The following is a 24,741-nucleotide window of genomic DNA, read 5'->3' as shown; positions in this document are numbered from 1 at the left end:
ATGTTTTTTTTTTTTGAGTGCGCCAGACGGCTGCTCATTCAAGGAGGGAAGCTCATTTAGTTCTGGCCCAAATCATAAACGTTACACAACGCTAGTCGTTTTTAACAAACACAAAGTCGCTGGGGATCCGTAAAGTCTCCGGATCAGTTCAGAACAACGGAATGAGAAACTATCGCGCTGCCGATCAGCTGATTCTCCGCTCCGCGCTGGGCTGTGGCGCTGCGGGGAGAAGTCGTGTCGGTTACCGGTGATAAGTAGCTGATTCTGAAACAAATATTAAGGTATTATAACGCATATTTAGTTAATGAACCCCACAGCTATTCCCCACAGTGGTTTCCGTGGTGTAGTGGTTATCACGTTCGCCTCACACGCGAAAGGTCCCTGGTTCGAAACCTGGCGGAAACATTGTAGTTTATGACGATATTTGGAAGAGATGCTGTGGAATTCCAAATGTGTTTAAGGCGACATTTGGAATTCCATTTTTCCTTTTTGTCGACCTGCTGCTAAAATTTGTCCGAGGGTCTGCTCAGGGAGTTTGTGTGTTTGCTCAGACACACGAAAAATTAGAGGGAAGGAACAATAGTTATCAGTATAGTTATTTACTTTCGACTACTCAGTCTGTTGCAGGAGAGTCACGCCCACTGTGACCTAAAGCTCAAAGTAACGTCTTCAAAGAGTCCAAAACCTTCAATTTATAGTTATACGAAAGGAAAGCATCGTGCTGATTGATCACACCGTTTTATTTAGAGTGAAAGTGCTTGATGGATTAACAGATACGATACAGCCGGTGCCCAAAGAGAAATCTGTTTCTATCCAGTCAAGTTTTAATTCACACACACACACACACACACACACACACACACACACACACACACACACACACACACACACACAGCGTCATCAGTCCCATTTGGAAGTCTTCCTCCTCGTGTATTTCTCTCCTTCGCTGTCGACGGCCTCGTACAGCTGCTGGCCATTCTCTTTCACCGCGTGCATGTAGCCCAGGTAGCCCACGCACAAGGTGATGGCCACCAGCCCGAACACCATCACCGGTTTATTCTGCAACAAGCACAGCATTTCCGGTGGAATGTGAAAGATCCGATTGTAAAAATGCATGAAGGAAAACACGTCTGGCTTGAAGTTAGCACAACAACAACGCCACTAGCTAGAAGGCACGTTTTAAAGCAGTCCACGCTGCATATCCACAGAAAGGCTAACTGCTATGCTAGTTTCCCCAAACAGACAGCACGTTATGATTCTTACGGGTTTTATGAAGAGCTCAGGGTTCACGGCCCGGAACAGTGAGGTCGTCTGTACGTTGCTCAGCCCGGGTGTCCTGAAACCTTTCCCACCGGGAATCTTCTTCCCTTTCCCAACTTCTTTATCTGACATATCCGGTCAAATATACGGACAACCGCTTTCGATAAAATTACATATCAATAGCTCTAAAAAACAAAAACAAAAACAAACCGCTATGCTATCACCAGGGCGCAGCCATGTTCTACAGACAACGACGAGAAGCGCGGAAGAATGGGGAAGTCCTCACTGACTGGAAACAGCGACCCCGGTGGCCATTGGAGGGACATACCGCTGTTTGGAACAAAGCGTCACCCGGGGTCGCTCCTGATGGGGGCTCGCCCCGCCCATGCTAAGCTGATTGGTTGATCTGTCACGGCTCTCTCTCTCGCTGACCAATAGGCACGGAGCCCTCCGGTACCCTTCCTCTACTGCAGATACGTGCCTTTGTGCTCCATTAAACCAGGATCTGAATGGGTACTCAACGCTAGCATTCAGAGCTTGTACCGGGACAGGGCCGCCCCGGTTCGCACGCGGCTCCGTCTCCCTTATGCGTCCGGTATTGACGGTTAAAGCGGCGGAGATGCTGAGCAGTGCGACCCGCGGGGCCGCGGCGAGGCTCGGCAGCCTCCCGGTGGCCCTCATCACCACAACGAGCAACCGATTCCGGTCAACGTCCTCGATGCAGGGCTTTGCGGAGTTGGCCCGAGAGCGGTCGAAAACGGTGACGTCATTCTACAACCAGTCCGCCATTGACGTTTCGGCCGAAAAGGTAAGAATTGTAGTTTTTGTTGTTTTTGTCGACGTGCCTTTCTGAACGCGTCCTGAACGCAGCGGCGGTGACGTATGCTAGCTAGCACGATAGCGTTAGCGAGGTTTCTGTTGCGTTCAATCACAGTGAGACGATGGTAAATACGACCCCCCCCCTGCCCCCCCCCCGTTTCTACTGTAGACCACGGGAGAAAATGAATTATCTTCTATCTCCATCTTGGTGAAAATCTGGCGTCAATAAATAAATAAATACACGTCGTCAACAATAAACCAAAGGATTTGTCTTTAGCGGAAAAGTTAAAACCCATAAACGTAAGCTAAGTTACTTTTACGGTCTGTGACGTTACTTTCGTATTATGTTCACGCTGTGCAGCTTTCCTCATTTTTAATGAGCCCAATTCTCCATCTCTGCCACGCTGCGGTTCCGACCACTGTTTTACTGCGGGCCCTGAACGCAGCACGCTGAGATCTTTGTTTTGTAGTCTCTGCTTTGACTCTGGAGGTTTTCCGGCAGCAGATTTGTGATGAGTCTTTAAACAACCAGCTGAAACTGGTTATTCGGCCCATTGTGCCCAGCTGCAGGAACATGTGCTATCTCCTCCTGAATTAAATTATAATTTAACATCATCAACGTGTAATTGTGTGTATTTAAACACAAATGCGTCAGTCAGTCTTGTTGTGGCAACACTTTAACTAGTTTAACTAGTTTAATGCTCAGGATGCACTAACTGAAGGGTTACTTGTGTTTAAGTTGCGGTCAGACATGGGGCGTTGGAAAACCTTTTTTTTTATTTTTATCCTTCTTCCCATTTTCCCTGTTTCGTTTTTACGAGGCCTTACGGTTTCCCTTCTTCCCGTTGTGGTGAGCTCCTCCGGAGGAACGAACGTCACACGTGTTTCTTCAGAGTGAAATCGGGACGGACGTTGCAGCTGCGTGTCAAAAATAAAACGCTGCAGGACTGTAGCTTCCTGGGGAGGGAACCTCGATCTTCTGCAGGGTCTGCTGCTGCTGCTGATCCGTTTGTGTCTTGGGACGCCTCGTCAGCAGTCGTTCAAAGAAAACCAGCCTGAACATTTACAGCAACCGGCTGGAATGATGAACGGTGGCTGTTAAAAACCGCAACGAGAATCAAAGTGGTGGAAAACGTCCAATAAAACGAATAACGAAAGAGAATGTGTTAAATGAACATTGTAGTAGTCGTCCATAATCCGGGGGGGGGGGGGGGATATTATGGCATGCCGGTCCAACTCCAGTTACGTTGAGCAAACAAAGATCAGGTTCTAATTGATTTGCGATCTCATCTTTCAGTCAAATGAGGGTCAGCCCAGAGTGCCACTATTGACCCGAGCGCTGGAGGCGCCGGCGCCTCCGTCTGTTCACGCCATTCGGCACATTCAGAATCAATTTTCTTGTTTCGATTGTTGATGCCTTCAAACGAGGCTCCGTTCAGAGGAGAATCTGCGTTCGTTTGGGTTCAAAGGTCACGTATTAAACTCTTTTTCTAGGGGCAGCCGGCGTTTGTTGAATACGGACTGTTTTACCAGAGGAGGGTTGCGTGACCTGCCTGTGACCCGTCCGTGACCTGTCCGTGACCTGTCCGTGACCTGCCTGTGACCCGTCCGTGACCTGTCCGTGACCCGCCCGTGACCTGTCCGTGACCTGCCTGTGACCCGTCCGTGACCTGCCCGTGACCTGTCCGTGACCTGCCTGTGACCCGTCCGTGACCTGTCCGTGACCTGTCCGTGACTCATCGTACATGTTCTTGCCTCCCCAGGCCTCGATGCGACTGACCCTAGCGACCCTGCTGTATTCTGGGAAGTCTCCCGATGGACACCACATCCTGGTGAATATTTCAGCCGCATGGAAACGGCGGTCCAGTCCGTGTGGAACGATTTAACCCTTTCCCTGCTGTCTCTCCCTGTGTGCGGTCTCAGAGCAGTGCCAAGTACCTCCACAAGGAGCTGCCTGTGCGAATCGCCCATCGCATCAAAGGCTTCCGGAGTTTGCCCTTCATCGTTGGCTGCAACCCCACCATTCTGCAAGTGGTAAGGACTCAATCCGCACACGGCGGCGCTGCCCCCGGGGGCGTCCGAGACGGGAGGGCGATACCCGAGGGAGGGAGGAAGTGCTGCCCTCGAGGTCCTGCCGCGTCTTTCGTTCACAGCGCGAGGAGGCGGAGCAACGTCTGAAAGGAGCGGCGTGGGTTACGAGTCGGTTCAAAAACAAACGGGTCTGACGTTGGCGTCCACGTTCGACGCGTCTTTGCTCCGGGCTCAGACGTGTCTCTGTCTGCAGCGGAGGACGGCGAACCCGAACGCCGCCTCTGTTGTCAGAACACAATCTAACGTGGCTGCCAGCAGACGCAACCCTCAGCGTCGGGGTCACTGACGCGAGAGAGCAGGGCATGCTGGGTAGGGAATCTCCTCACGCTTCACTGTCGAATAAGAGGAACCAGCCTTGTGTCCCTTTGTTTGTTTGTTTGTTGTCGTGGGAACGCTACGCTCGGCTCTGAGAGCGACGGCGTTCTCCATTTTTCCCGATTAAAGCCACGTGCGCGACCGTTTGTTTGTTTGTGGGCTGGAAGCCCGGAAAAAGACATTCCTTGAAGCCGAATGGAAAGACCGGCTAGAATCGTGGATTGAGGAATCGACATCCATGATGCACAAACGTAAACATAAACATATCGTACGAGGGGACGTGTCCTCCGGTTCCCTATAAATAGATCTTTCCTCGGCTGCAGTAAAGTTCCCGGTTGTTCGGAATGACGACGTTCCCCTTTCTCAGCGGATGTCCTGGTTTCAACTCCTTTATGGGAGGTTGCTTCCCCGGAGTCGGGGCCTCTTCCTGGAATCACACATCGCTTGAGATTCTCTGAAATCCACGGCAGCTGTTCGCCGTTTGCACGCAGCGCTGTCGGGCTCATGGTTTTAACACGCCGTGAGGGATTCCGGCCTCTCTCTCTCTCTCTCTCTCTCTCTCTCTCTCTCTCTCTGTGCATGAACTTTCACCCAGATTCCTCTTTCTTTCTCTGCAGATTACATAAGCACAATTATGTGTGTGTTTGTGTGTGTGTGTGTGTGTTTGCGCACGAGGACAGTGTTGCTCCTTGAACACAATGACTGAAGGAGGCTTTCATCTAAAAACTAGCTGTTTGGGACAGATCACATTCATTACTGCTGTAATGATGATGAATATATTTATTAGATAGAATGTTAGAGTACAAGTACAGTCACACAGTAGCATGTATTACAGTACAAATACAGTCAAACAGTAGCATGTATTACAGTACAAATACAGTCACACAGTAGCATGTATTACAGTACAAATACAGTCACACAGTAGCATGTATTACAGTACAAGTACAGTCAAACAGTAGCATGTATTACAGTACAAGTACAGTCACACAGCAGCATGTATTACAGTACAAGTACAGTCAAACATCCTGTCTAAGAGGAGCATTTCTTTGCCTTTGCGGTCTTGTTTCCGTTGAAAGTCCTTCGTACATAAATCATCGACATTTAACAATACAAATAAAATTAAAATAAATTACTCCACAGATGCAAAATAACAAATTAAAAAGACACATTATGTAAAACGTAGGTGGACAAAAAAGGGGGGGGGTTGATCTGGAGGGATGGCTATCTCCGTTTCTGAGGGGCTGTGGGGTCCAATCAGGGGCCGGCGCTGCGCTCAATGCTCTGTGATTGGATAGACTGTTGCACAACGCCCGGCTAACGCTAGCTTCTGTCCCTCCTTGCAGCATGAACTGTACATCAGAGCCTATCACGTGGTCAGTGACTTCCCCCCGGTGAGTGTTACGCACACACACACACACACACGCACACACACACGCGCACACGCACACACACGCACGCACGCACACACACACACACACGCACACACACACACACGCACACACACACGCGCACACGCACACACACGCACACGCACACACACACACGCACACACGCACACGCACACACACACGCACACGCACACACGCACACACACACACACGCACACACACACGCACACGCACACACACACACGCACGCACAATAAAACCCCTTAGTGCACATCCTGACATTTCTGATCTAGTCTGAATGAAATTCCGTAATTGAGGGATGATGATGAATAACGACGATGATGAAGAGGAGCAGTGACGTATGTCCCGAATCGACGGCGTGTCTGTTCCTCAGATCAACGATCAGGAGGCGGACGCTCGTTTCTGCAAGCTGGTGCAGCAGCTGCTGGACGACCACAAAGACGTGGTCACCCGGCTGGCTCAGGGCTTCAAGGAGTGTCGCAAACACATCCAGGTATTAGCCACACCCCCGAAACCGCCGGCGCCATCTGAAGCCACGGTTCCTCCAATCTCCCATTGTTTTTCATGTAGATTTCTCTTTATTTGAAGTTTGCCTGTATATTTTTTGTACTGCTGTTGTGTATACAGTAATACCTGGACATGCGAGTATAACTCGTTCCTGGACTGACTCGTAACTCAAATACATTTTTCCCATATAGAATAACTGAAAACAATTTAATACGTTCTGGCGGCTAAAAATTGGAAGTAGCTCGTATCTCAGAGCAACATTTTGCTGGCGGGTTTGCTCGTGTCTCAGAGCGCTCGCTGTCGAGGCGCTCGCTGTCGAGGCGCTCGCTGTCGAGGCGTTCGCTGTCGAGGCGCTCGCTGTCGAGGCGTTCGCTGTCGAGGCGCTCGCTGTCGAGGCGTTCGCTGTCGAGGCGCTCGCTGTCGAGGCGCTCGCTGTCGAGGCGCTCGCTGTCGAGGCGCTCGCTGTCGAGGCGTTCGCTGTCGAGGCGTTCGCTGTCGAGGCGCCCGCTGTCGAGGCGTCCGCGTGTCTCGAGGCGCCCGCTGTCGAGGCGTTCGCTGTCGAGGCGCCCGCTGTCGAGGCGCTCGCTGTCGAGGCGCTCGCTGTCGAGGCGCCCGCTGTCGAGGCGCCCGCTGTCGAGGCGTTCGCTGTCGAGGCGCCCGCTGTCGAGGCGTCACCGTTTCGTGAAACGGACGTTTCCTTTCCTCACTGCAGGATGAAACGATCCTTCGGAACTTCCTGGACACGACGCTCTGCTCCCGCCTGGGAATCCGAATGTTGGCCACACACCATCTTGCCCTCCACGAAGAGAACGTACGTACGACTGACCTTTGACCTTTGTCTGTGCTGGGACCCGGACGTCAGATGCCGCTGCTCCTCTGATGATCGGTTGATTGGTTTACCTGCCTGTCAGTCAAGTTTCTGATGACATCATAATGTTCAAACACAAGTTCCCATTGAGGAGAGTTGAAGAGAAAAATTCCATTTCAGTATCTTGCAGCTCAACGCGGGGAAAAATGAATCCGCCATAAATAAAGAGGAGGAGCTGCGGGATGGAGGAGGAGGAGCAAACGCGACGTCGTGATAGGCTCTGATGTTTCTGTTTCCGTTTCAGCCGGATTTCGTCGGGATCATCTGCAGACGCCTCTCTCCCAAAAAAATCATCGAGAAGTGGGTGGACTTCGCCAGGTGAGCGTTATTTATTCACGGTCCGTTGACTTTCTGACTGGCGGTTACAGAGGTCAGCTGATAACGGCGGCAGGAACAAACGGCGCTGCGGATCGGGCACGATTCTTTTTTGTGATCTTATCAAACGACCTTTGTTTTTTTTGAAGGCGACGAGTTTTACAGAGTTCTGGGAAAAGTTCGAAATGCGTAAAGATCAAATTCTGGGAAATCGACGACTCGGGGGGGGGGAGGGAATTACGTGTGAACGATAATCTGTGGATGGGCGTCGACCCAAACCGGAACCCAGTGACTCCGGAACCAGAGCCGCTCCGGAAGGGTTGGCTATCGAGGAAGTTCATGCTGTTTAGCTGTATTAAGCCTAGCCTAGCCTAGCCTAGCCTCGCAGCGTGGCTGTGGATGACTGTAAGCGCTGCTGGTTTGTTCCTCAGGCGTCTGTGCGAGCATCAGTACGGGAACGCTCCCAGAGTGCGGATCAACGGACACGTCGCCGCTCGCTTCCCCTTCATCCCGCTGCCTCTGGACTACATCCTGCCTGAGCTCCTCAAGAATGCCATGAGGTAGCGTTCCCACGCGCTCGCCACTGATCCGCGGGCGTTTGAGTCCAACGAGTCTCCATCGAGCAGAAACAGACGGCGCGGCCGAGACGAGACTGAGGCTGTTCATAATGTTCCTGAACTTGTTATTTTCTGCTCAATCACGGACAAATCAATAACAAGTAATCAGTCAGCTGTTGACTCCGGATGAACGCCTTGAATATTTCCATCAAAATCCGTTTTCTAATTTACAACTTTCTGCGGTTCCCACCGTGTTTTGAGTTTGGAGAGCGTTGCCCGTTTGTTGCATCCTGTTTTGTCCCCTCAGGGCCACCATGGAAAGTCATCTGGATACGCCGTACAACGTGCCCGACGTGGTCGTCACCATCGCCAATAACGACATCGACTTCGTTATCAGGTGAGCGGCCTGACCTGTCGCTGACCGGCCACGCCCGGTTCCTGCAGTTCCGCTAAACGCCACATTCATGAGTTCACCCATCGGCCCTAAACGCCACATTCACGAGTTCACCCATCGGCCCTAAACGCCACATTCACGAGTTCACCCATCGGCCCTAAACGCCACATTCACGAGTTCACCCATCGGACCTAAACGCCACATTCACGAGTTCACCCATCGGACCTAAACGCCACATTCACGAGTTCACCCATCTAAACGCCACATTCACGAGTTCACCCATCGGACCTAAACGCCACATTCATGAGTTCACCCATCGGCCCTAAACGCCACATTTATCAGTTCACCCATCGGCCCTAAACGCCACATTCATGACTTCACCCATCGGACCAGCTGAAGCGTTTCCTTCCTCTTTCAGGATTTCCGACCGCGGCGGCGGCATCCCTCACGGCCTCCTCGACCACGTGATGGATTACCACTTCAGCACGGCGGAGGAGAGCGCTCAGGACCCCCGCATGAGCAACATCTTCAACACGATCACCAACAGCGGGAACCACTCCAACCCCATGCACGGGTAGCGTCTCGCGTCCCGACCGCAAACGCCTTTCATTTCCATCGACCGCGCCCGGCGTGACGGCTGCTTCCTCTGCGTGCGGCAGGTTCGGCTTCGGCCTGCCGACGTCCAGGGCCTACGCCGAGTACCTGGGCGGCTCCCTGTCCATCCAGTCCATGCAGGGCATCGGCACGGACGTCTACCTGCGCCTGCGCCACATCGACGGCAAAGGAGAGAGCTTCAGAGTGTAGAGCGCCCCCCGTTGGTGGATTCCCAGCTCGGAATCGGGCCTTGTAAGTACCGACGGCTCGCCCACGAGGAAGGCCGGCGCGGGCAACAGGACGCCGATCCGTCAGACACTCCGGTCCCCCTCCCCCCCCGTTTGTTTCCTGTCGTCCCACTGACCGATTATAAGCTACGTCGGCTCTCACGCTGACATCTCCTTTTTTTTTTTTTTTCTCCGATGCCCTTCCGTGTTTCGTACGCTGTGGCGCGTCGTCGCGACTTTTTTTAAGCGCCATGCGACGCTTGGATTTTTTAAAAGTTCTGTTCACAACTGAAATCGATTGTTACCGTGGAAGCGAAGGAGAGGAACAAGAAATAACCAGAGCTTCAGTTCTAAAGACGTTTGCCTCAATAAAAGGAACGGACGTTTTTCTGGAGCTTCAGACACAGCGGACCCCCCCCCCCTCAGCAGCCCCCCCTCAGCAGCCCCGTCAAAGCTCCGCCCACTTCACAAAGCTGCGTACGCCACGCATCCGGTATTGATCGCGTGTTCATTCTAAACCTCGTTAGCGTCGCATTTTCGATTTCTGATTAAGGCAGCAGAAACCGCCTGAACCTCATTAAACCTCACGGGTTCCTCGTTCCGCTGGGAGAACGCGCCGTGTTCGTGGCCTTACTGGGACGCCGTTTCGTTTCTTTTGTTGCCTTCGCGGCTTCACACAGACTGGCTCCACTTTCACTCAGACTCAAACCTGCTGGTTAGTTGTTACTAGTTAGTTGTTAGACTGTCTGATTCTTTTTTTAAATGCTCAAGAACCACACAAACAATTCCGTTTGCCATGCGGGCAAAGAAATAATGACCTTTATTTAAAAGACAAGAGATTATGACGTGATTTCTGTGGTAGACTTGAAGTCACCGCTTCACATGAAATGTGATTTAGTTTTCCATAGACTATATTTGAACCTGATCCAGATCCCATCCAGAGGCCGTGTGTGTTCATCATTATGTGTGTATAGTGGAGGATGTAGTCTATATGTAGCTCGTGCATGTCAAGGGGGTTGGGGGGGGGGGGCGGCCAGGCGCCGCTCTAACGTCCACGTCGGTCGATCAGCGATCCCCTTATCCTGAAAGGTTGAAGGCGTTTTGTAAAACTTTGATTCAGCAGCTCGGCTTTTTTGAGGCATGAAAAATAGCTTTTGTCCCCTGAAGGCCTGAAAGCAGACGTAAAAGCAGCCTGAACGGTATTTAACCAGCCATTACAGTCTCTGAAGGGGAGGAGCCACGTTTGGGCTGCCAGGTTTCTGTTTTTGTCACTTTTGCAAAGAGAAATAAAAAAATGTTCCGACATCATCTCCAGTGGAAAAAACATTGGTGTCATGTTACTGATCAAAGTGCTGCCACTCAGCGCTCCGTCTCTTCAACTCAAATGTATCTGTTATTCTTTTGCGTTCAGGAATCTGTGAACATTAAATTTTACTTTAATCCCGACTGTGTTCTGTCCTTCATTCACGGATATTAAAAATATTTATACATTTAAGGAATCTGCAGTAAATATTAAATACTGTTTCCTGGTGTTGCAGATATATTTATTGTCATGTTTAAACATGACGGGTTTATATGCAGGTTATTTGGGGGTTGCAGCTTCCTTACTTTACGATTAGAGTGAATCCTTATGGAAGAGAAGCTAAACTGAAAACCAACTCGGTCTCAGTTGCAAAACTCACAACCGAGCATGCAGACAAATGACCTTCTACCGACCTCGTCACAGCAACAAAACATTAAATATTTACCTGCCGACTGATGTTCCTTTTCGGCCCCTGAAGGATTAATTATCTGCGACGTGAGTGCTGACCGCAGACCGCTGTTTGTCGCACGCATAGTTTGCTTCCACGATAGTTTGTTTACAATAAGGCTGACCAATCAGCGCAAAGTCAGATCCAACGTCACTCTGTCAGCTGTCTCAGCCGCAGTGTCGAGGCAGCGCCCTCTGTCTGCCGCTGTGTGTTACTGCAGCAACCCAAAAGTCAGAAGTGAAATACAAGGCGTTTTCCTTTTTCCGAGCCCAAAAGTGTAGAAGGAAAACTGGCCTAGGATAAGTGGTGGAAGATGATGATTCCATCTTTTTCTATTTGATGAATAAGAATCCATAAAATCACAAGAAACAAACATAATTTAGTCCCCCCCCCACTCCGCTAAATTTCACACCCCAAAATGTTACGAAACTCTTTTCCAGATGCTTGATCACCCAGAAAAGCTTCCACGAATGTGAAGATAATTTAATTGTATTTACGGATGTCCCTTTAATGAGAAACCTTATTGTGACTTGTCCTCGAGACCCACAGGAGACAATGGAAACTTTTAATACTTGCTTTTATTGTGAAAGTCTGTTGCAGGATGTGAATTCCACCTTCTCACACAGGATTCATGGCCTCTGACACAAAATCCCAGACAGGGCGTGATACTCTCTGATGCGAGGGTCAGCACGACCGATATCTCCGGACTGAGCAACACTTTGGTCGGACCTGTTATTTTGGAATGTGATAACAGGATGGTGCATTTCTCTTTTTAAAAACAGTGACGAACTTTAAGATCCTAGAAGCAGAAGCCAACTCTGATAAGTCCCCTTTCAACTAAACCCGCAGTGAACCGTCACACCGATTTAATCCACCAGCAAACATTTGTTAATGTTGCTTAACAGCAGTTCATAAAAGGCAAATAGTCTAAGACGACTCAAAACATTAAGTTAAGCAATTTGAGTAGCATCGACTCGAGGCCCGACGGCGGTCACACAGGCTCAACGGTGTTCGTAAAAAGACAATACAAACGTAGCACAAAGGAAGAAAATGGCGACGCATTCGAAGTTTATCTGATTCTGTAAAAAAAAAAAGACTTAAGACGCAACATAGAAACGCCTTCAGGCGGCGTGGCGAGTGGAAACGACGCACCAAAAACCAGCATTTAAGCTTCATGCCCTCAACAACATATCGGCATCTCGTTCATATCCCTTATTGAATCCTTTGACGTTAAACATTTGCAGAAATTTGGGTTTGTAAATATTAAAAGAAGAAGCTTTAGCTTCTTTCTCTGTAAACATGCACAAAAAGATCTCAGACAACTTCCTAGTTAGAGCGTTACAGGTAGGTTGTAGCGTCGCAGCGTGCAGCGCTACATCTCGCAGCGTTGCAGCTCGTAGCGTTGCAGCTCGTAGCGTTACAGCTCGTAGCGTTGCAGCTCGTAGCGTTGCAGCTCGTAGCGTTGCAGCTCGTAGCTCATAGCGTTGCAGCTCGTAGCATTGCAGCTCGTAGCGTTACAGCTCGTAGCGTTGCAGCTCATAGCGTTGCAGCGTTACAGCTTGTAGCGTTGCAGCTCGCAGCGTTGCAGCTCGTAGCATTGCAGCTCGTAGCGTTGCAGCGTTACAGCTCGTAGCATTGCGGCTCGTAGCGTTGCAGCGTTACAGCTCGTAGCATTGCGGCTCGTAGCGTTGCAGCTTGTAGCGTTGCAGCTCGTAGCGTTACAGCTCGTAGCGTTGCAGCTCGTAGCGTTGCAGATCGTAGCGTTGCAGCTCGTAGCTCATAGCGTTGCAGCTCGTAGCATTGCAGCTCGTAGCGTTACAGCTCGTAGCGTTGCAGCTCATAGCGTTGCAGCGTTACAGCTTGTAGCGTTGCAGCTCGCAGCGTTGCAGCTCGTAGCATTGCAGCTCGTAGCGTTGCAGTGTTACAGCTCGTAGCATTGCAGCTCGTAGCGTTGCAGCGTTACAGCTCGTAGCATTGCGGCTCGTAGCGTTGCAGCTTGTAGCGTTGCAGCTCGTAGCGTTACAGCTCGCAGCGTTTGGTAAAGTTGTGGCCGCTCTTTACCAAAATCAATCCGTTTGAGTCGCTCTCCTCTGAGGGGTTCTGGGGATTTAAAACGTGCGACTTGTCGACCCGAAGACGAAGACGGCCCGTTAAACAGAACGGCCCTCCTGTAAACCCTTCAGACATCAACAGACGAGTGCCGGTGAGCTACAAATAATCGGTCTGACCGGCTAGCCTGTCGGAGCGCTGGAGCCTCCAGGCTCACCGAAACAAACACCAGAAGGGATAAATAGAGGATAAACACGGCAGGAAGTGGTCACACGTTGTGGAGGCCTCGCTCGTGGCCGTCCAGCTGCACCTTGATCTTGTGCAGCTCTTCGATCTCTTGGTGGTGACGCTCCGTCTTGTGGCGAACCAGAGAGCGGTAGAAGTGAACCGTGAACACCAGGAAGATCACCCCCACCGGGACCATGATGATGGTGGAGGCCAGCGCCGCCTGCCAGCCGCTGTTCTGGGGCGGCGGCGGCGTGGGCCGGCCCGCGTCCGTGGCGTTGGCGGGGCAGCGGACCGGCGCCTTCCTGACCCCGCCGGAGTCGACGGGAAGGAACTTGATCCAGCAGAGGAGCACCACCTCGGCCAAGAACAGCAGGATGCCCAGCGCCGTGGAGAAGCCCCAGGCCAGCTCGATGTAGGGGTGCATGCGCTCGTGGGGCGACGCGCTCACCGAGTTCAGGTTGTGGATGTTGCTGACGGCCTCCACGTTGGGCAGGATGCAGGTGCTGATCAGCAGGGCGAACAGGTGCACGGCCACCAGGACGGTGGTGCAGACGCTGAAGGCGACGAGGAGAACGCGAGGGTAGCTGTACTGCATGTCGAGCTCCACCTCCACCATGGCCACCTGGGACACGCACGCAGAGGGAGGTTAGCGGTTAGCACGCGCGCGTGACGTCACATCACGTCAACGCCAACGCCAACGCCAACGCCAACGCCAACGCCAACGCCAACGCCAACGCCAAACGCAACCGGGGCCGTTGCTGCCGCTTCACTTCCTGTTGTTGCAGCCATCATCTCTGAACTCTTTAAAGACGCTCAGACGTTTCAGGACCGACGCCTTTAATCATCGAGTCACGATTTATCGCCGCCGTTTGCGTCTTTAAAAACACAAACAGGAAGTTGAAAACCAGCCGCTGGTTTGATGCTCTGAAGCCGGTTCTAAAGACGGACCCTTCTGACCATTGCAAACCCAGACAGCAGCGCCGAGGTCCGGCTGGAGGCCTTCAGCTTGGCCCGGCTCAGGTAGAGCTTCCTCCAGGACAGGGCCTGCACCGAGTGGTGGTTGGAGCTGACCAGCTCCAGGTAGCTGCGCCGCACCCAGTCCCTGTAGTCCATCCCGCCGCCGTCCGGAGCCCGGTCGGCGGCCCCGGGGCCGGAGAACCCAGGGGAACGTTCAGCTCGCTGCTCATGGCACCTGGAGGGGGGGTCATAAAAGGGAAGGGGTGGCAGCAGAGGTGATGCTGCAATGATCCTGCCTGCAGACGCAGCCTCCGTCTGAGCTGAACAACAGCGCCCCCTCGTGGGAAAATGGTGAAAAGCTTCTCTCAGTATCCCCACCAAAGATCTAATCTAAACCTCCAGTGTGATGATCATCTTTATTTATTTTGAACAGTCCCCCCCAGTCAGCGCCGATTCCCCCAGTCAGCACCGAGTCCTCCCAGCCAGCGCCTAGTCCCCCCAGTCAGCGCCGAGGCGTCCCAGTCAGCGCCGAGTCGTCCCAGTCAGCGCCTAGTCCCCCCCAGCCAGCACAGAGTCCCCCCAGTCAGCGCCGAGCCAACGTATCTTAATGCCTCCAAGTATATTTAGAACACCGGATCCGTTTACCGAGTTAAGCTAACAGAAAGCTCGCCGGTGTCAATTTAACCGACGTTTCAGCGGGGATGCTAACTTTGTGCTAACTTTGACATGAACCGGGAACGGTGTCGGGTTCCAGCTCAGGTTCGTTTCAGCTCGCGGTGAAAAGTCCCGCTGCTAGCTAACGTCGGCTAACTTCGGCTAGCATTGCTAGCCTGTCTAAACCCTGGCGCTATGCTAACAGCCTTCATCTTACCTGTCACAGGAAGCGCCCCCCGAACCGCACAGAACAAGAATCGAACGGACCCTCCGACTGTTTTGGTCGAACAACTTCCGCTTTCTTCGGTTGCGTTCGTCAAACCCACCGGGTCAGAACACGCAGGATGCCCAGAGCCCCCGGGTTCCGGGGTGATGCGCTTCCTCCTCACGGGGATCGGTCTGTCTTTAAACCGGAAGCTTGTGGAAGGTGCAGGAAATAGTTGTTGAGCAATGGCTTCCGGTTGGGTGTGTTGCCTTCAAAATAAAAGCACAAATATGTAGCCCGACCAGCAGGGGCATTCCGAGACCTGGCGCGTCACTGTGGCAGGTTGCATTAGCTCATCACGCTGTCACATTTTTATTTTATAACAACTTGTGAGTTATATTCAACTGGTCCTCTTCTTCCTTCTCATCGTATCACGGGGTTTCCCCCCCCTGTTTGACCGGGCTGAGGGACCAAAAGCTCTGGCGCCCTCTGCTGGGGTGTGGGTGTATAATCCATGGATAGAGAAAAGGAATTGCTGCGTGGCTTTGTTTTTTTTTTTTTTTTTTAACAATCATTCTTATCTACGGAAGCCCGTTTCCGCCACATGAAAAAACAAAACCGTATGTTGCTATCTCAACAAACTCATAATTATGAGATACTAAGTCATAATTATCTCAATAATAAAAAAAAAGGACTTAACAAATTCCAATTTGAAATTTCTTTTACTTAAAAAAGATCAAAATAAAGATGGACAACGGAACCAAGAATAAGACACCATGATACACTTCACCTCGAAAGACAGACGGCGGGACAAAAAAACAAACCCCGTCCCATCCAGCCACATCAGTGTGAGGGAACGGACCGGACCAGAACTTGGAATAAACAAAACCCAGAAACCGCTGGGCGGATGTTGCTGAAGATTCGGTCCGGCCTCCTCGCAGGATCCACAGCGTTTCATTAATGGCGGGCTTCAACAGTTTAACAGCGGCTTCATCAGCTCGGGTTCGACGTCTCGACGGACATACACACTTCAAACAACATGGTTTTCTCCTTTTTTTTCTTTTTTTTTTTCAAATTGTTTGGACGCTGGACACACACAATGGTCTAAAAGATCTACCTCGATCGCATTTTACCGTCCACATTTAAAACCGGGCGACAGTTTCTTTTTAATTTCTCAGTACAAAAATGTTACTTATTAAAAAATGAAGAAAATAAATTGTAGTTCGGATGCAGAAACTTGATTCATAAAGCTCTACATACGAGCAACCGTCTGCATCTCCGTCTGCACAGTGAGGGGTGTGGTTTAAGGATTGGGGGTGGAGCTACATAACATTCATTGTGAATATATTGCTGAGTTTGTACGCATCAGGTATCAGAATATCTGGGCAGTTGATACCCGTTAACATTTAGAGGGTTCCGGTGCAACGCCGCTGAGTATTCGACACGTAACAAGCTTCAACAGCGCCCCCTTCGGGCGGCATCGTCTTTTTCATTATTGCGATGACGAAAACCTTTAAAGATGATTCACATGAAGAAGAACCGTCTGTCTGTTCACCACAGTGTCCGCGATGTGTTTAAAAAGCAAGCATGTTACACAGGCGCTCTTATCTACAGCTAAATTCCTCCATTTCTTTTCAAAGGAATATACATATTTACTCATTTTCACAGTTTGCTATGTTTGCTCGTATATTCAGTATCAACAGGTTCCATTTTTCTTCGTGCGTCCACAGAGAGACGTCCTCGCGTCTTCACGCCACTGAGCTGCAACCCTCCCAGGAGCTCCACAGAAACCGGGTCCGTCTTTCATGTCCGCTTCACAGCAGTCCAGCAGTCCACAGTTTCAAGTTGACAGTTTTCTGGTCTTCGTGGTTATCATATGTCATATTACCCCCCCTCCCCCCACCCACCCCGGCCTGTCGGGCTCCTGCGACCCTTTGATTAAAATATAAGCCTCTGGAAAATAAAATAGAACTAAATCCATATTGTTCTGCGTCTGGGTTCCGCAGATCTCTGAGGGAAGTCCTTCATCCTCGCCGAGTTGGAACTCACAGTGGGAGTTATTGTTCGCGCCTCAGTCGGTCCCGCCTCGCCCACCGGAGGTTGACCCGTCGGGTTTGGGAATCCTGTCTCTCTGCCGGTAGGTTCTGGTCGTATCGTGGGCTTTGATGTTTGCGTTTCTTGTGACTGGAATAAGGCACTTGGAAGGTTTTTGGTTTTCACGGGAGCTCAGAGGAGACCAGGGCGAGGCCGGAGCTCTGGCGTAGGGGGGCGCCGGCGTGGACGGCCTTGGGACAGTCGGGCGTCAGCACCCGTCCGTTCTCCCCGACGCTGCCTGTGATGGACAGACGGGCCTTGTTCCTCATGGCTTCTGTAAATGTTAGCTGAGAAGACAAAGCAGAGGCGCAGGTTGACGGGCGGAGCAGGACAAATGATGGTTTCGCGTTTATGATGCTTTCAGGAAGCTTCTCCTAAAGGTCGAGTTCATGTGGCCTAAAAACAGGACATAGAAAGAACCGAGGTCTGGATGAAGAAGGTTTAATAAACCTAGAATAGTTCTGGAATATTCCTGTCGATTAAGATTAACATGCCGATGACACGGCGAGGAATCGTGTCCTGTGCGTCTTGAAAAATGTTTGCGTTGGATCCTGGAGAGAATTCCTGTTTTCTAAAACGTTTTTCTTGATGAACTCTCAAACTCGTCACGCGATTCCAAATCCGGAATGCATTTTTCTCGCAAGTGCACGAAGGCCGATTCAAAGGTGCGGTGAGCCGAAGCCTAAATCCCAGTCTGCCGTGACATCACTTGCTGGACAGACTCACGCCAGCTGTGCAGTTAAATGTACGCTGACGTGGCAGAAGACGGCGGCGCACTTTAAACGCCAGCGCCATACCACATGGAAATGCATTAGAGGAAGCATTTCTTACACAGGAAGTGATGGCTGCAGGTCGCGTGACGGGGAAGCTGACTAAGCAACAGGCAAGCTAATGAAGAGTCTGGACCGGTGCTGATGGGGGACGGAAACACAGCGCACCAAAAGACATCTTAAAACCGACCTTTGGTGGACCTGAGGGAAATAATCAGCTCTGTGCCATTTCAATGTCTGGCATTCCTCAGGGCCGGTTTGTCCGGTGGCGGTAAGCTAACGGTCCGTCGTAGCATCCCTGTAGCTAAACCTAGCCGGGTTTGAGTGTGTGTGAGGCCGAAGAGTTCATTCCACTCACATGTAGACGTGTGTCCATTTCAGACATCGGTCCTCATTTAGCACATTCTCTTCCGACATATCAACTTACGCGTCAAGTAAGGAGCAGTTACCACGGTAACGGACCCGGAGATGCTGAAGAAAATGGATGGATGATTTTTATTTGACTTTGTTTGGCATAGCAAGAACCCTGAGGACAAGCCCCCTTTGACGGGGCGAGTGTCTGTCGGAATACGAATCAGAGTCTAATTGTTCTGATCAATCATTCCCATTATTGATTCATTCCTATCTTCCCACCGAGGTCAGAGTGGAGAGTTAGAATCTTTGACTTTCGCCATGATAAATGAGGGCCAACGTCTGCAGCCACACACACACACACACACACTCACACACACACACACCCGCACACACACCCACACACACACCCACACACACATCGCTGCCACGCCCATCAACACCCTCGCTAAACTCTGCTAAGTCGGGGTCGCTGGCGCTGGCCCCGGCCCCCGGACCCTGGCTGGGATCAAGGCTATAGCAGGGCCTGCCTGCCTGGCAAGGGCAGCAGTGGTGAGGATTGTGGGCATGGGACTGGGATGGGAACTGGGATGGGAACTGGGATGGGAACTGGGATGGGGACTGGGATGGGAACTGGGATGGGGACTGGGATGGGGACTGGGATGGGGACTGGGATGGGAACTGGGATGGGGACTGGGATGGGAACTGGGATGGGGACTGGGATGGGGACTGGGATGGGGACTGGGATGGGAACTGGGATGGGGACTGGGATGGGGACTGGGATGGGGGCTGGGATGGGGACTGGGATGGGGACTGGGATGGGGGCTGGGATGGGGACTGGGATGGGAACTGGGATGGGGACTGGGAAGGGACTGGGATGGGGACTGGGATGGGGACTGGGATGGGGACTGGGATGGGAACTGGGATGGGGACTGGGATGGGAACTGGGATGGGGACTGGGATGGGAACTGGGATGGGGACTGGGATGGGAACTGGGATGGGGACTGGGATGGGGACTGGGATGGGGGCTGGGATGGGGACTGGGATGGGAACTGGGATGGGGACTGGGAAGGGACTGGGATGGGGACTGGGATGGGGACTGGGATGGGGACTGGGAAGGGACTGGGATGGGGACTGGGATGGGGACTGGGAAGGGACTGGGATGGGGACTGGGATGGGGACTAGGAAGGGACTGGGATGGGGACTGGGATGGGGATTGGGCCTCCACCTTCATTCTCTTGGCCTCGTTGCGCGACTTGTAGCAGAATTCAATGAGGGCCACCAGCATCGCGAGGCCCAGGCCCCCGACAAGGATGTAGAAGACCCCCGCCACGTTGCTCAGGCTGAGGGCCTGAGACGACTTGTCCTGTAGGCGGCGGGGAGAGGAACAAAAACACACGAGTCAGCGCTGGTTATAGCAGAGGTGTCGTAGCTAAGTACATACAAACACGAAATACACCCACCACTACTATCTACGTCACGGCATGCACACACACACACACACACACACACACACACACACACACACACAAGCGGTCACATTCACCCCACAGGTGTCATTTATCTACGACTCGCCTCGTTCTACTGGAACCATGCTAGCAAAACTAGCTCTGCATTAACGCTCAGCTCAGTTCGCCCAAATCACAAAAACTAGCCTCCCACTTACTCCCAGGGATTCTTTTGCAGCTACATAGTTGAGATGTTTTTCTTCCAGCCAACATTTGCAATGTGCCGTTAACGAAAGTCACAGACACCTCATTCAACGCTGAGGGGGTTCAAATCCGCCAGAAACTTTCCTTCCAGAAACAATGTCCATCTGAGTCAGGATTCAGTCGTCAGAGGCCACGCTTATATTTTATGTCATGTAGAAAATACATTTAATACATAGAAATAAGCTACCCTGGAAAACTGGAATAATAAATAATTGATGTTTATGTTAATTTATTTTGCCCCTTTATTGCAAGTTTAAGACGAAAACCTTTATTTCCTCGGAGCTTAAGAGTCTGGGTGGGCTGATTGGCGGCTGTGAAGACGTCCAAAATAAACGTGTGTTAGGAACCAGGAACGACTTGAGCCTTGATGAAAACTCCGACGGGGTAACGTGTGTTTTCACCTGCTCTGTTATCAACCCAGCCGCGACAGTCTTCCCTTTCCTTCCCTTCCCACACGCCTACACACACCTTTTAGTTTTATAACAGGATCAGTAGTGTATACTGCAAAACTTTAACAAAACTTTCACAGTAAACACAAGCGCAAAGTAGAATGACTAATGGTTGGTGCGTAAAGATACCAAGAACAATCTAGAACCCTTTGATGATCCAGATCCCCATCTGGACGGTGTAGATCCAGTTAGGAGGGGAACGAGCTGCTTGGGGAAGGTCTGCGCTCTGAGTGCTTTTCTAGTACCCTTATTTCTATCTCTAAAACCACATCATGAATCGGGACGTGTCGTGTCGGAGATGATTCGAGGCTCTTGTATTTAGCTTTCATGCTAACGGAGATTCCCTTTGGTTTTTACGAACATTGTTCCTGAATGAAACCTTCCTGTGTGGCTTCGTTTAAAGACATTTATTATTATTTTTTGCAGTCTGGATAAACGGGCCCTTCAGCTCAGCTCATCATCTCATTTGCAGGTGTGTGTGTGTGTGTGTGTGTGTGTGTGCGTGCTGCCGTTGAAGAGCTAATTGAGCAGCGAGGTGGGGGGGTGCATGCTGCTTTATTTATGCGGTGAATCAAGCGATCAGACTGGGGTGTGCGACTATTCGGACATCTAGTGCTGCACACGGTCACGTCGGACATGCCCCCCGCCCCGCCCTGAAACCATCTCAGGTGAGCGTGATCCTCCAGCTGCAGCTGCAACACACGGCTAAGCTGCTGCAGAACGGGACACGCCTTGTTTCTGTCATGCTGCGTGTGTGTGTGTGTGTGTCAGTCAGCCTGCTGAAGTAACAGAACAGCCCCACCCAGTGTTACAAAGCGTGTGCACAGAGACAGAGAGGGGCAGGGGAGGCTCCCCGGGGGGGCCGCTGGGGACTGACCTTACTTCCCGAGTCCTTGGGTCCACACTCCCCTTTATCGTACCACCATTTGTTTTTCAGTTTGTCTAAGACTCCTGCTTCACTCAGTTTCAATACGGCAAGGTTTACGGGCCTTCTTCAAAGCACGTGGGGGGGGGGGGGGGGGGGGAAATAACATAAATAACATCATAGGACATGTTATTTTATGTTATTCAATCAGAAGACGCTAAACTCAGTACTCGTCTCAAAGTGACGCAGCCGTGGGGCCCCCACGCCTGCTACATGTCTCTTTGCTCGTTGGCGAGATATGTTTACAGGCTTGGGTTTACCCGGGGTATTAAGGGCAGGGGCGGAGCTAACAGACATATAAAGCGGGGGGGGGGCCCCCGGCTGCATCGCTTTTCTGAAAGGGGCGCATACTGCCGGGACCTTTTCACCACAAACACCGACCCAAAGCTATTGGCTCGCTGAGCGGCTTGTAATACGAGACGATTGATGTGTGCTGAGATTCGTACGCTAAGCTAAGCGCTAACGGGAACCTCATCAGAGATGCTTTGGATTGTGGCAAAGAGCTTCCTGGTGGGTCGGCTCGCCGGCGATGATCGACCCGGCAGATGCTCCCGTTACACACAAAAACACATTTCTCTTTTACCCACATCGAGGTCACATGGGCACAGCGACATAGCGGCTAACCTTCTCGCCACCGCCTCCGCTGCCACACTCGCCTTTGTCGTACCACCACTTGTTTTTCAATTTGTCCAACAGGCCTTGCTCATTGAGTTTTAACACGGCCAGGTTAACTGCACTTCTTGAAAACGATAAGAAATATTTGGTGAGAGAGGAGGGGAGGGACAGTAAAAGAGGGACAAGGGTGGAAAAGTGCATCGGCGCTCCCAACGGTTACATCCCAGGACCCAAACGCACACCGAGCACAGAACTCTCCCTTTGGTGTGTTTCATGTTTCATTAAAGGAACAGTTCACCTCAGAATGGAAGCTGCGATCAGCCCCCCCCCACGCTGCGGGGGAGGACTGAGGTGAGGACTTTATGACCTTGGCATGTTGGCATCATCTCAGACACTTCTGAACCACCTGGACCGTTTTTAAACGCACCTGCAGTTCAGCCGATACAGAAAACCCATTTCATGAAACGCTTGACCTTAAGTGTGCGTGTTACTTTCCTAATGTTAGCGCCGGCAGAGATCGGTCTCGGCGTGCGTTTCGATCCTCTTCACCACTTGCATTATTGCCGCGACACAGAAACAGACATGGAGACGGATCAGAACCACAAAGCAACACAGCCGATATCTCAGTCTCAGCTGGCTGCGTTCGAGGAGCCATGTGAAGCGGCCGCGCTGCCCGCTCCGGACGCCGCCGGCGTGTTTCTGGAGGAGTGGCCGACACGTAGGTAACGGTTGAGGGCCGCTGTGATCCGTCGGGGACTCCTCCTGGTTGCCAGACCAAACAGTTTCTACAGTATTATGGTGGATTTGGGTCTTTACCAACCCCAAACCAGCTAAATAACCCGTCCAGCCAATCCTGCGTCGCTCTGTAATCTGGCAGAAATCTTCGTTAATGTGACGTCACATTGTTAGAACGTGCACAAGACGTGCGTGCGCATGCAGGCACATTCATTGCGTGCATGCGCAAACTTAGTTTCGATTTCGTTTTCGTTTTCAGAGCTTCTTTGAGACAGAAAAGAGGGACGCTGTCCTGCAGCTTCTGTTTGCTATTTTGACCAAAGACTGTCACAGATATTTCATATGAGTGTTTGGGAACTGCGTTAACTTGTGGAAAAAGGGTAGAATATGTGACCTTTAATACGAATATGTGACCGGCCCCATCAGCGAGACCTCGCCGGAGGGCTTTGATCGATGAGTGCGTGGATTGAAAGCGCGGCTCCCCACAGCAGCGACACTGTATTCTGTGGCAGAGTCACCCACGGCTGAGCGTTCACATGGCTCCCGAAACGCTCCTCCAGCCACTTAGATGAAAAGAAAGAGCCAGTCAACCGTGAAGGAAAGCTGAAGCAGCGCGAGTGGAGCGATATGGCAACTAATTTACACACACAAAAAAATAAACTGCAGACGATCATTAAAATGGTATCTTCTAAATCCGATGACCTCGCTGCAGCCGGGAGCATGCCGTCCAAACATCGTCCCCCCCCCCGAGCAGCGAGCGCGAGCAAAACGTTTTTACCTGACGTGGAAAGCTGCAAAGAAAGAAAGAGTCAAGAGCGACCCCTGCACCATCGGCGCCAGCGTCACAGGCATGCAACAAACACAGACGCCACTGCGCATGAAATGCCCCCACCGACCCGCAGCAGGCAGCAAGGCGGCACGCCAGGGAAGGTGGAATACCATAACAACACGCAGGACATATTGTTACACTATTCCACCCACCTTAACTGTGAACCCTTGGGTGTAGCGACTCCGTAGCCTTTGGAGTCCAGGTTGCCGCCCACTTTCATCGTGTCGCACGGCTTCCGCTGCTCCGTGTATTCGTTCATGGTGGACTCCAACAGGAAGGCGTACTTCCCTTTGGACTTCCGGACCCGCGCCACGCCTTCCGCCGTGGTCTTGGTGAAGACCGTGGGCTCCGCCGACTTCATGTATCCCCACATCTTCTCGTAGACGGCGATTTTGGACCGCTGTGGGGGATTTTTGGGGGGGTTGGGTGTTCAGAGATAGAGGGGGGGGGGGGGGGGTGTAAGAGATGGAGAGGATGGAGAGAGAGCATAACCACGTGCAGCAGCATGAACTGTGTCGGTGGAGCGATTCAAAATGAGAGAATGCTTTTGGTGGAGAAGCTCAGAATGACATCATCATCATGCATGACATCATCTGCGTTAAGAGAAACGAGAGCTACGAACAGCAGCTTCCAGAGGTTGGTCCACACAGCGGTGTGGACCAACCTCTGGAGCGTTCACTCACTCTGAAGAACTCTTTGGTCGAGCCGGAGTCCAGCGTGCCGTAGGCGATGTCCGTCTGCTTGGCCAGGTCCTCCGCACTCTCAATGGGGGACACCATCCTCTCCACGGTGAGGAAGGCCGCCAGGTTCGCCGTGTAGGACGAGATGATGATGAGGGTGAAGAACCACCACACGCCGCCCACAATTCGACCAGAGAGAGATCTTGGAGAGGGAAAGGAAGGAAGGCGAGGTCAGAAAGAGGAAGGGCATCGCGGGGATAGATTGGAAAAGTTAGATTGTGGAGGACAAGATTAGAATTAAGGAAGGCGGAGCCAGGAAATGAATATTGCGGTGATGTTGAGGGTAAATTGAGATAGGGAGGAGGAGGAGGAAGAGGAGGA

The 24,741-nt window shown here is 51.6% G+C and overlaps 4 protein-coding genes and 1 non-coding gene across 5 annotated transcripts in view; 2 read left to right on the top strand and 3 right to left on the bottom strand.

The window, feature by feature from the left end:
- The first annotated feature begins 332 nt into the window (after positions 1-332).
- On the top strand, positions 333-405 carry trnav-cac (transfer RNA valine (anticodon CAC)). Its single transcript has one exon. It is a non-coding gene; the product is annotated as a tRNA-Val (tRNA).
- A 322-nt stretch (positions 406-727) lies between these two features.
- On the bottom strand, positions 728-1,535 carry smim8 (small integral membrane protein 8). The gene is made up of 2 exons (XM_068744868.1): positions 1,264-1,535; positions 728-1,059 (listed from the first exon to the last, which is right to left on the bottom strand). The coding sequence occupies exons 1-2, from the start codon at positions 1,390-1,392 to the stop codon at positions 901-903; spliced, it is 288 nt and encodes a 95-aa protein (XP_068600969.1). The 5' UTR covers positions 1,393-1,535; the 3' UTR covers positions 728-900.
- A 213-nt stretch (positions 1,536-1,748) lies between these two features.
- bckdk (branched chain ketoacid dehydrogenase kinase) lies at positions 1,749-9,757 on the top strand. The gene is made up of 11 exons (XM_068744693.1): positions 1,749-2,068; positions 3,843-3,911; positions 4,003-4,113; positions 5,829-5,876; positions 6,268-6,387; positions 7,114-7,212; positions 7,514-7,587; positions 8,016-8,144; positions 8,449-8,538; positions 8,954-9,109; positions 9,195-9,757. Exons 1-11 carry the CDS (start codon positions 1,847-1,849, stop codon positions 9,337-9,339), a joined length of 1,263 nt encoding a protein of 420 aa, XP_068600794.1. The 5' UTR covers positions 1,749-1,846; the 3' UTR covers positions 9,340-9,757.
- Positions 9,758-13,311: 3,554 nt separating this feature from the next.
- orai2 (ORAI calcium release-activated calcium modulator 2) lies at positions 13,312-15,238 on the bottom strand. The gene is made up of 3 exons (XM_068744711.1): positions 15,213-15,238; positions 14,342-14,576; positions 13,312-14,006 (listed from the first exon to the last, which is right to left on the bottom strand). The coding sequence occupies exons 2-3, from the start codon at positions 14,495-14,497 to the stop codon at positions 13,425-13,427; spliced, it is 738 nt and encodes a 245-aa protein (XP_068600812.1). The 5' UTR covers positions 14,498-14,576; positions 15,213-15,238; the 3' UTR covers positions 13,312-13,424.
- A 2,178-nt stretch (positions 15,239-17,416) lies between these two features.
- Positions 17,417-24,741, bottom strand: part of gria4b (glutamate receptor, ionotropic, AMPA 4b) — a 59,504-nt gene continuing 52,179 nt past the window's right edge. Inside the window, exons 12-16 of the mRNA XM_068744496.1 lie at positions 24,364-24,562; positions 23,833-24,080; positions 22,126-22,240; positions 19,644-19,781; positions 17,417-17,581 (exon numbers count right to left, since the gene is read on the bottom strand). Of these exons, the coding sequence (XP_068600597.1) occupies positions 17,417-17,581; positions 19,644-19,781; positions 22,126-22,240; positions 23,833-24,080; positions 24,364-24,562 (865 nt within the window). The remainder of the gene's footprint in view (positions 17,582-19,643; positions 19,782-22,125; positions 22,241-23,832; positions 24,081-24,363; positions 24,563-24,741) is intronic.

The sequence above is a fragment of the Brachionichthys hirsutus genome, chromosome 10 (genome assembly GCF_040956055.1).
Source record: "Brachionichthys hirsutus isolate HB-005 chromosome 10, CSIRO-AGI_Bhir_v1, whole genome shotgun sequence".
NCBI classification, from domain to species: Eukaryota; Metazoa; Chordata; class Actinopteri; order Lophiiformes; family Brachionichthyidae; genus Brachionichthys; species Brachionichthys hirsutus.
This window is presented reverse-complemented; position numbering and strand designations above follow the sequence as displayed.

Coding starts and splice junctions, on each gene's coding strand:
- smim8 (XM_068744868.1), bottom strand. CDS start 1,392: ATGTCAGATAAAGAAGTTGGGAAAGGGAAGAAGATTCCCGGTGGGAAA. Junction 1,060..1,263: donor CTGAGCTCTTCATAAAACCC/GTAAGAATCATA, acceptor TGCTTGTTGCAG/AATAAACCGGTGATGGTGTT.
- orai2 (XM_068744711.1), bottom strand. CDS start 14,497: ATGGACTACAGGGACTGGGTGCGGCGCAGCTACCTGGAGCTGGTCAGC. Junction 14,007..14,341: donor TGCTGTCTGGGTTTGCAATG/GTCAGAAGGGTC, acceptor TGCGTGTCCCAG/GTGGCCATGGTGGAGGTGGA.
- bckdk (XM_068744693.1), top strand. CDS start 1,847: ATGCGTCCGGTATTGACGGTTAAAGCGGCGGAGATGCTGAGCAGTGCG. Junction 3,912..4,002: donor CCGATGGACACCACATCCTG/GTGAATATTTCA, acceptor GTGCGGTCTCAG/AGCAGTGCCAAGTACCTCCA. Junction 5,877..6,267: donor TGGTCAGTGACTTCCCCCCG/GTGAGTGTTACG, acceptor TCTGTTCCTCAG/ATCAACGATCAGGAGGCGGA.